The following is an 11461-nucleotide window of genomic DNA, read 5'->3' as shown; positions in this document are numbered from 1 at the left end:
ATATATATCTATATATATATATATATATGCCACATTTAAAGTTAAGCTCACAGCGGGGATTCAATGAGGAACAGTTTGTGCAACCCAGAAAATAGACATGTTAGCTTTCTCCTTACTGCAAATGTAGCATTTAGTCAGGGAAGTTGCAAACGCTCTCTATATTGAGGGAGGATAAACACATTGTCAGTATGCCATTTTGTATGAAGGCATTGCATTATCAGCATGTGGCTTAAATGTGTGATGGAGGGAAAAACATTCTTAGCATTTTCTTCTACTTGATATGGTTTTAATAGGTAAAGTGGAACATACCTATTAACAAATCAAGAAAAAAAAAACTAAGGGGAAAAAAAGGACTTTTTGGCAATGAACTGATGAACTGTTTATCCAAAATGAAGGTGCAGCATACCCCGGGTGGAACAACGGGAAATCGTTTAAAATTTATCATGTGAAAAAAATCCACACACCCTGATGAAATCTAACTGAAGAGTGGAAACAAAAAAACATAAAAGTTTTGAAGCTGGAGGAAGTGAAGTACATTGATTTTTCACTATACTTCCCTGTGCCTGGAGGCTTTTTATTGAAAGAAGGGTGTGAAAAACAGAACTAACCCCCCTTCCCAATTTCTAAATGGGTATGAACCCATGTTTTCCAACCTTATCATGGCCAGCTGAACTGTAGGCAAACCTCCCAACTGTCTCTCATTTGGAGGGACTGCCCCTCTTTTCAGTGGCGGACCTAAGGAAGAAAGGGTCCTGGTGCAAGATTATTTTTGTACCCCCCCCCCCTCCCCCCAAAAAAAAATATATCCCCACCCATAGGTCAGTGTCTCTCTTATACGCCCCCATCGGTGTCTCTCTTCCCCCACCCCCCTCCTAGCATCAGTCAGTGTCTCTGTCCTCCTTCCCCAGCTACTTGTTGATTCTTGTTGTCTGTGCAATGGTAAATCACTATTATTCTCTTAAGCGATCTTTGAGAAGGCTTAGCGTTGTGCCCTGCAATCAGATGACAGGACAGAATTGGGTGCCAGGAAATAAAGCTGCCATATACTTTCCAGGACCCCAGGGTGAATGAATGTAACTCCTTTACTGCTGCAGACCTGCATTGGCAGTCTTGGAGCAATGCTAAGCCCCAGCTTCACATTGCAAACAATCCATGTGTACTGGGACATCTCAAACACAAACATCTTCGTTTTAAGCTCAGGACAAATCCCATCCACTTCGCAGCTTTCATTTTTATGGCAATCAATGGGGCTGGAAGACTCTGGTCTGCAAGTAATTCAGCGTCGGTATCCCATCTACCCCCCCCCCCCCCTTTAAAATAGAGGCGACTGGCCCCCCACTGAAAATAGTCTCAACTGTGATATATACATATAGTATGAATAAGCCGCGACTCATTCTCCCCCAAAAAATGTCCGCACGTCGCTAGAGTGTTTGGGTTTCGCTGGAAGTAAAGGTGGCAACCCAAACCACGCCCCCCCCGTTGTTCGGTGTGTATCTCTCCTCCTCCCCAACTCACTCCCCCCTTGGGAGTCTGCTGGATAAAACTTACGTCTCCCCTCCAGCAGCTGCGCTCATCTTCTGGCAGGTTAATGAAAGCTCCTCCGTCTGAAAAGAAAAAAACCTTCCTGCACGTACGTGGTCAGGAAGGTACCAAGTGCAGGGGGGGGGGACCATAGTAATTGCACCGCACATATTAAACTAAAAAAACAAACATCTTGCTTGGAGCCTGGGCCTCCCAGGCGTCACATACAATTTCTTTCCATGCCCATCTGATGGCAGCCCTGGCCGGGATTTGGATAGCGACCCCCCCATTCACTTGCGCGACCCACACTTTAAGAAGCCCTGCTCTATAGAGGGTGCCATTCTGCATTGCTGCAATGCAGAATGGGACCTGCTATATGGAAATACCAGCTGTACTTTATACAGCAATGCCATCAATTGGGCTACAAAAAATAATAATTTTATTTATTAACTTAACTTCACCTCCTCTGGCTGTTTCCTGGTGGGGAAGCTGCAGAAAACCACCATTGCCTCTTTTGAAACCAAATCCCTCTTTACTCCACACTTGCCCCTCTTTTTGGACAGATGTGTAGACTTCTACAATGAATGCCATACTTAACAACCAAAAGTGTAAAGATGATCATACAATGTATGAATTTCGGACAGTTCCTGATGATCTGGCACAAATTTGTTTAGTGGGTACCCACTCAGCATCGTTTTATCTGGCATCCTTCAATCAGAAAATCAAAGGAGCCGGATAAACATTTTCGGACGAGCAGTGACGGAAGCTAATCAGCTGCCATCACTGTTCAGGGGATATTCTAACAGCAGCTCACCCACTGCTGTCATAATACAAAGAACACAGCGGGAGGGTCATCCATCCATGCTGTTTAGTGTGGATGGGGAAATCTGATATATTTTTTTTTTCGTTCAGTCTGCAGGTTGAACAAAAAAAATAAATATAACAGTGTATGTCCAGCTTTATGCTACACTAAACCTTTCACACAAACCTTTTTATTTCACGTTATTAAATAAAAAGCCAGTATTAGGGAAAAATAGTGATCAATAAAGCACCTGTGGGTTAAGCCAATCATTCATTATGTGCTTATTAATTCTTCATGATCCAGGTAACTGGAGGCATGGCAGGGGGTGTCCTTTGCCTACCCACTTTGTGCTAAAGTTTGTCCCACTTTCCATCTCATCACATCTAATCACATATGTGTGCGTGACAGTATATGCCTTATGTCCGTGGTAGGGAAAGGGTTGAGTAAAAACGATGAACAGGCAATGGACAGTTTTTTGACTACCAGTAAATAAGATTTAAAGCAAACACTTGATGTAGCTGCAGGTACTGTGGGGTAGTTTATCCTCAATGTTCACTGCACTAAACACTTACTTACATTTCAAAATCCCAGCTCCACCTGCCAGCAGTGATTCCGCCTGCAACTATTCTAATCCCTAACGTAAGTACAGAGCAGGAGCTCAGGAGGAGTGGGAGTGCTGAGCCACAACTTTACTGTGTCCCTTGTGAAATTGCATAGTGAATTTCCTGCAGTCGCAGAGTGCCTGCAGTCACAGAGGCTGCACAGTAAGGCCTATTTATTGCTTATTAAAGCGGAACTCTGGGGATTTTTTTTCTTAACCCTTGCAGTGGGGTGTCCCCCTGTACCGCAAGTGTTAAATGCTCGTTTTTGTCTAGGTTCAAAAATAACAACGTTATACTCACCCGATCCTCGGAGACAGCTTGCTCTTGGACTGGTCCCTTCCGCCTGTCTCCTACTCCACTGCAGCAATGGTATGTCTCTCGATGTCCTCAAGTCTTTTACACTGTGTATAAAACATGATGACTCACAGGACCTCAGACCTATGCAGGGGAAGGGGGAGGAAGTCTAAGCAGGCCAGCTCATAGGTTCAAGGGGAATATAACTCTGTTAAAAAAAAATAGCACTTAACCTTTGCAGTGTAGGGGTAGCCCCACTGCAAGGGTTAAGAAACATTTTTCCTAGAGTTCTGATTGAATGATTTATGATTAATTGTGAAGAAATAAAACAAATTATTGCACTCCTTAGTGTTTCACAAAAAAAAGGTTTCTAAGTAAAGGTCATTCAAACAAATTGAAAAGCTTGAAATATATGGTATATTTTACTTTACATTTGTTACTTTTTTCCTAGATTTTTATCTTATCTGAGAACAAAGCAATTTTGTACACTTTTAAATGTGTTCCCTTTTATACGACATGTCAATATCACTGACTCGATGAATAAAATGTTGACTTGATGTATCTGTAAAAAAAGATGCTAGGCTTTTCCCGACATAGCTGGCAATGGGGTGCGGTGTTCTTTCACCACATGTAACATACAGCTTATACCTCTATGTGGAATGGAGCTTCTAAAGATGATAGTGCAGATGGCATCTACACCAAGTGCTGTAGGCCAGTGTAAATTGGCATCTATAATGGCTGAGCTGTGGGTTTACAGCCAGAATCTTCTAATGATGTAGCCAAATACTCACATTGTCCGATTGTCTAATAGCCAGAAACATTGGCAGTCCAAATGACAGAAAAACATAGCTATTGTGAGAAAGGCATTCAAAAAACATGAACACGAGAGAGGAAAACTGAACATGTACGTGTTTACACACAGTTTTACATACTCTAAATATAGGTAAAGTGATAACCAGGCTCATCACAGCTATCTTTACCTCACCTGGTGTGTGAGTTAGTCAGACACTGAGACTGTATAAAAGGCAGATGCTTGGAATATACATTGCTTTATTGATGCTGCTCTATACAATTAAAGGGAAGTTATAATTGTTTTGGGTCAAATTTTTTTTTAAATACCCAACCTGCCCTAAACAGCCAGAAGTATTTTTTTTAATTATTTAAAATTTTTAAATGATCTACATTTTAAAAGGATCAGTGCACTTTTTCTCCTCCACTATGCTAGTGCCCGCGACCTTCGCTCTCTGTTTACAATCTGGTGCCATGCCTTTATACCCCAGCCACGCCAGTGCAGTAGATTCACATAGGGTTCTATGGGACCCGAAGCCAGAGACAGCGCTAGAATGTAAACAAAAGCAAAGGTTGCGAGCACAAATGCAAGGTAAATATACATATGTATTTATTATTATATGTACTAAAAATATATATATATATATACATACACATACATACATACATATATACATATACACACACAAAATGTTTATTTAACAAACAGACATTTATTACATAACACATCAACACACGTAAAGGAGTCCCAGAGCACTATGGCTTTACTAAAGAGAGCACAGCAGAAGTTGTAATCTTTCAGACAGCCGAGTGAAAAACCGAGCCAAAAGGGAACAGAGCCGAACGACGTTCAGCTATTCACTACGGCTCAGTATGGCTGATTTCCGCCGTACGCAGAGGAACTTTGACTCAGCCGATCCAACATCTGGATCAGCTGAGCCGAAGCACCGGGAGCTCACTCTGCCGTTCACCCCTATTCTCGTAGTGGCCAAACGGCAGTGAGTGAATAGCAGAATGCCGCTCGACATTACCTCAGAGGTACCGAGCAGAATAGAAGATCAGTGAAAAGAGTGACAGAAAAAAAAAGTTGAAAAAATATTAAAAAAATGTAAACAAATTGTAACATTTAAAAAAAATTAAGATATTTTAAAGAAAAGAAAAAACAAAATTGAGGGGAGCTAGCGGTGACTGTGTCCTATTGGCCGGCACCCGCTAGAGTCTCCTAGCAGGTCCCAGCCAATAAATAACAATTGGGCAGCGCCGGCTATGACATCACGGACGACTCCGCCGAGTTGTTATTTCTTAATGACAGATCAGCGTCCCCAAATGGTCATTTGGGGACGCTGATCTGTCATTACAACTGGGCAGAGCGAGCTGCGAGAACACAGCTGGCTCCACCCAGCTGTCATTTGCGGGGCGAACGGCCGGCCTTTCAGCAGGCCGCTGTCACTTCGGCTCAGTCGAGCCAAAGCATATGCCTTTGGCTCGGCTGAGCCGCTCGGCCGCTGTATGGTCTACTGTGAATAGCCTTTACAGCAGCCCTTCAGTTCGAGTGAACCAAAGGGCTCCAGCGGCCGAAGAGATTAAAATGATTAGAAATGTAACCCCACAAAAAAAAAATTGTTTTGGATCGATTCGGATTTTCATTTTGGAAAGAACCACAACAGGAAGTCACATGACCGTGCCTGCAATGCATACCCCAACAGCCAAAAATAAATATCTGCTTGCCCAAACAACGTCACATGTCCGATTTAGTTTCATTTTGAACGAAATTCGGAAGGATCTGAATTTTCGTTAAATGTACATTTGGATTTGTTCGCTTTTGGACGTGTTCAAATTCGGAAATTCATATGCATCGAATGTCTGAATATAACAAAATTCATACAAATATCCATTGTGAACTAAATGAAATTTACATGTCTAGAGTTTATTCTACACATTAATAGGATAGGATCCAGCCATGTATGACCATATTAGGCCTAAATACAAATTTAATGAACGGCTTACAAGACTAAATTTTATTTACCAATGTTAGGATGCTTCAGAAGACGACAAATTCTTGCTTCACGCTCCAGCTTCTGGTGATCTGTTAAAAAAAATAAACAGTTTAGGATCAAGAATCGTAATACCATTAGGTGCAGCTTAACGTTTTAAAACTGGTGTGTACAGGTCAAGCCACGTGTATAATCACCTGACCCGTGGGACCTAATTTTATTTTAATAAGCATAGATCTCCCCATCCCTAAAATGTTTTAGTCTACCACAGCAAATATACAGTAGCGGTTGGTTTGTGTGTCTTTTTCTTTGCTGGTACCAGCCCATATAATTTTAAAACAAAGTAATGTTCCACTCTGGTAACATACACATCATGATCTGGAGGAGTTGATTCTTTGGGAGGGGACTCATTTTTGGATGGATCCTGTACTAAAACACTTGTATGAAAATAAAGGGCACACAAGTCCACATATAAGAATAGCATACACATACACAGATACACGTCATGATCTGGAGGAGTTGGTTCTTTCAGAGGGGACTCATTTTTCGAAGGACCCTGTTCTGAAACATTTGTATGGAGACAAAGGGCACACAGGTCCACATATAAGAATAGCAGCTGACCTGCACGCTTGCTGCCTTCTTACATAGTTAGTCAGGTGGAAAAGACACATGTCCATCGAGTTCAACCTATAAGGATTCTTGCTATGCTCATGCTAATCTGTACACCTGGTATGTCAGACAGGTACCTTTGGGGGTAATAAATTAAAAAATAGGTTTGTAAAGATTTTCTTGCCTATAACTATAATACAATCTTTGAATTTCAACCAGAGTGCAATTTCTTCAGTAATGGAATATGGAGACAAGTAAAGACATTTAAATCATCCATTCTATTAAGGAAGGCACAGTAAACAATACACCTGTCTATCTGATGCCCTGACAATCCTTACAGACAAGAGTACGACTGATAGGAAATCTACCATTGGCATGGACCCATAACAATACCTGGACACCCCCCGAGAAAGTAATAACAGAGGTAATAATATCTTGAATATTAAATAATGAAATTATGTATAACAGTCACTGTAATGACTTATAGACATATAAATCTATCCGATAAGACATGAGAAGAAGAGCTCAACACAGGAGTCTACAAAAACAAATCAGTATACATCTCTCAGTGGTGTTATTAGCGTGAACTAAAACTGATTAAAGGCACTGAGTTTTAGGTATTTCTCCTCCTCTTCACACAACAGTAAACAGGGATAATGCAATTCTTACATAAAAGCACATAACTGATTAAAGCACATCTCTCACTTTGATAAGCAAAACCCTTTGAAGGAGAAGTATGTAGTCTGCTGAAGAAAGAACTGCTTTTTAGTTTGTGTAATTGTCCTGTTCTTTCTATTTTACATAATATAATGCCTAAGTTCCACTGTCACTGGGGGATTCTACTTCAGTAGCTACACAGAGTCCGGTCCCAGCACTGTTTTTCTTCTATCAGTGCTCTTTACAAAAGGGTGAAGAGTTTGGAGAAGGCAGGGAAGTGAACAATTCAGGTCAACAAAGCTGAACTGGAAAGTGAACTGTATTGGAGAATTTTTTTTGTGTCCCAGATTGTCACTTCCCCTGCCTTCTCCAAATGTTTTGCCCTTTTCTGAATAACTCTGCATATCTTGCCCCAGGACACATGGCAGCAGTGAGATGGCTCCTACATAGCTCCACAGAGCTTTCCTGTATGACAGGGATGGCTGAACTCCGGCCCTCCAGCTGTGGTGAAACTAAAAATCCCATGAAGCGTCTCTCTCCGGGAGTCATGTCTGTGAGAATCTTGCAAAGCCTCATGGGATTCGTAGTTCCACCACAGCTGGAGGACCGCAGTGGCCATCCCTGCTGTATGATATAAAAGTCAGTAAGGACTGGAAGCTTCAACGACACATTCAGATTTACACAAGTAGGGAGTATGCTCCTATTTCCCTGTCTGCACTCCCTCTCAGTGTTCACTCCCCAGCACAGCTGTTCTTTGCAGAAGAAGACCTTTTTATTGTCAGATGAACTGGAAGCTTCCCACACATAGAGAAACTCCAAGACAGGGTAGGCAACTCCAGCCCTCCAGCTGTGTTTTAACTACAAATCCCAACAAACCTCTGTCTCTGGAAGTCATGCCTGTAACTGTTAGTCATGCAATGCCTCATGGAACTTGTAGTTTCTCAAAGGCTGGAGGGCCGGAGTTGCTCACCCCTAAGGCCTCATTCACATGGAGCGATATGGGATTCCTGAGGCAGGACCCTACAGATTCCTGAAGAGAGGAATCCCAGATGTCCTGTTTAGATGCGACTGCAAGCCAGCAAGTTAATCACCGGGTGACAGTGGCCGCATCTGTAAGTGGCAATCCGCATCCGTGATATGATTACATGCGGTTTGTAATAGATGACTGTCCCTGGGTGCATCAATCCTGTGTCCAGGGACAGTGATCTTTTTCAAAAGCACAGGTAACTGTACCATGTATGATTACGTGGACTGCCGCTTACAGATGTGGCTGCTGCCACCCTGTCCCTTGAACGGTTAAAACGGTCGCATCTAAATAGGACGTCTGGCATTCCTGACGCAGGAATCCCAAATTGCTCTGTGTGCATAAGGCCTTAAACTTACCACACTACACACCACAATCCGACTGTGCGTACAAGTCCCTGGAGGAATTGATGCTGTTTTAAAGGCAAAAGGTTGACACTCCAAAAATTGTTCTGATTTATAACAGCCTAAAACCATATAACTGTGGTTAGCTCTCCTAGATGTTTGGAACAACCTACCTGCTGAGTTTCTACTTCATTACTTTTTAGGCTCCTATTTGATACATAAAGACAATTTTTAAAAATATTTTTGAAAGTATCCTCACCTTACAGCATTGCAGTTGTAAAGTGACAGAAAAAAAAATCAATCATTTCCATTCCAGTGGGTGATGGAGTGTTCTTTTGAGTTAACTGTAAAGTGTTCTTTCATAAAACCAGAAAGGAGCGTTCCTCCTTTTACCTTTTCAACATATCCCATTAGGGAAACTGGTCTGCTCAAGACAAGCTAAACTGCATATAATACCACACCGCCAACATTTTCACTAAAAGCTAAAGCATAGGTCACTAGGCAAGCAAATTAATACCATAATATGCAGTCATTATTTCTAAAGGATAAAATAATCACTGCACAAGACGACCAAAAATCTAGCTACAAATAAGAGCCTTTCCTTTTCACAAGAAAACAAATCTACCAACACAAGTCTGCAAGTTTCTCTTCTGTTTTTTGTTTAATACCAGGGACTATGTATGCATCTTGTAGAGCTGCAGTAATCTTAAAAATGCTACCTATTCTCATGGGAAACAACAGGATACAAATGTAAAATATGATGCCATGGTTTAATATACAATTTATAAGATATACAACTTATCAACACTATTCATTTTGCCTCTCTGTGTTACATGAAAGACTTAAGAGATTATAATAGTTTGGGGACAATTTTATTGAAAGCATTAAAAAGGCCTTGTGATTACTTGTCCTTTTTTTAGGGAGATTAGCATTGGTGCTACAATGAATAGTAATCAATAGGCTTAGGATGAAATAGTGCACTTAAAAAATATTATTACAAATTATAGAGATTGCCATAATCATGCTACATACTTTGAGCCCACTCTACTAATACCAGTGAAGCAGTGAGCTTGTTAATCAGCTCTGAGCTAATGTGTCTACCACAGGTGGAGCTACTTTGCTCCTACTGGGTATTAGATAAGGGGAAGGGAGGTATTTCTAAAATTGGAGCTTAAAGTGATATTCAAATCAAAAGGTAGACTATTTCAAATGCAGATTGGATCACTTACAATGGGTGCTGCTCCTTCATTTTTAATTTTTTTAGTTTCCTGAAGAAATAACAGATTATCTGAGCACTGACCCTGATATTCTGATATCCCTGATAGTTACTATTAACTATCAAGCAACCAGAAACTACAGTTATCCGGCAACTACCGATCCCTATGGGTGCTGGATAACTGGGAGTTTACTGTAGATGGATGGCTGCTGGAGACTGTTCTGTTCCTTGTGATCTTGTACTGGACAGGAAGTTTGAGGAAGCTGAGCGGAGAGAGTTGGAGACAACTGTTCAGAAACATGACCTATATTTTTTATTTTTTTTGGGTGGGGGAGCAAGTAACTTTTTCTGCAGGTACTTGCTTTCACTTCTTTGCCCAACTACAGCCTGCTGAGATATACACCACACATCCCAGAAGGGTTGTATGCCATAAGTCATGCTTGTGCATACACAGTAGGGGGCTGGATGTCAGGCATCATGAAGTGGCCACAAAGGCAAGATGGTGGTACAGAAGATCAGAAGACCCTGCAAAGAATTGAGTGCAAGGACGTTCCTATTTGAGTGAAGGCATTTTGGTTTCCCTGTGTGTGCAGTAACTGACCCTATGAGAAGACTATGGCTACAATGCTGAAGTGTGGAATCAGAATTTGTGTGGAATCAGAATTTAAGTGAAACTGTTGTTTCGAGACTAAGCACACTAAGGAATTTATAGTGAACAAGTCTGAACAAGCAGTAAAAACACTGTAAAACAAGCCTTGAATCACCTCTGTAGCTACAGGCATTATGGAGAACATTGTCTTCAAATTTCACAATAGAGGCATAGAACTCTTAAGTTAGTTGCGCACCATTCACATTATGTTATTGAACACTTTGTTAGACAGTCCATTCAAAATTAATGAATGGGCTGGCAATACACCTGAATGGCCTGGAAAAAAATGTGACTTCCCTAGGTGTATACATTAAAAATATCAATTTCACTGTCCCACCAGCAGCAGAGTTATATAATAGAAACAATGCTCCCTCCAATCCATAACTCAGCAGTTGTCCAGCTTATTGTATCTGGAAATATTAATCCCTATTCCAAAGCGTCCTTTTTTTTTTTCTCCTCCTATTCTATAGTTCAATGAACAGACAAACATTTGCAAGTATAATTTAATGTTGAACTCAAAAGGTTAATTGGAGGTCAACATGGAAAATGCTTCCGATGTTGCAAAAAAATAAAAATAAATGCATTTGAACAGATTTTATTTAAAGACTGCAAGCAAGCACTGGAAGAGACAATAATCCCTTTTGTGAATGAAATGTTATGAATGAATTGTTCTAATCGCCATCTGCTGTGTGACGTATTGAAAAAACAAAAACTATGACAGATTACCACAGATCAGACTCTTCCACACAACTGCACTGAACTCCTGACCATAGGCCATTATGAGTCACCTTAGAATCCTTCTATACTTTGATGCATGCCCATCTGTCATTTCATTTCTTGCAAATTCAATCTTGATGAGAGGCAGATATACAAGCACACATGAACTGGCATATTCCACAGTGGTTTTCAATCCCTTTAGGGAGAAGGAATCTTGAGTAAAGCAAACAGTAATTCTCTACC

The 11461-nt window shown here is 41.0% G+C and overlaps 1 protein-coding gene across 1 annotated transcript in view; it reads right to left on the bottom strand.

Moving 5' to 3' along the window:
- The window catches only part of LOC108792205 (calcium/calmodulin-dependent protein kinase type II delta chain-like), a gene marked incomplete at its 3' end in the record, with an annotated part of 97992 nt that overhangs the window by 30451 nt on the left and 56080 nt on the right, over positions 1-11461 (bottom strand). The window contains exon 3 of the mRNA XM_018562926.1: positions 6035-6094. Coding sequence (XP_018418428.1) covers positions 6035-6094 — 60 coding nt within the window. The remainder of the gene's footprint in view (positions 1-6034; positions 6095-11461) is intronic.

This window comes from Nanorana parkeri, unplaced genomic scaffold (assembly GCF_000935625.1).
Source record: "Nanorana parkeri isolate BGI_ZX_2015 unplaced genomic scaffold, ASM93562v1 scaffold613, whole genome shotgun sequence".
NCBI classification, from domain to species: domain Eukaryota; kingdom Metazoa; phylum Chordata; class Amphibia; order Anura; family Dicroglossidae; genus Nanorana; species Nanorana parkeri.
This window is presented reverse-complemented; position numbering and strand designations above follow the sequence as displayed.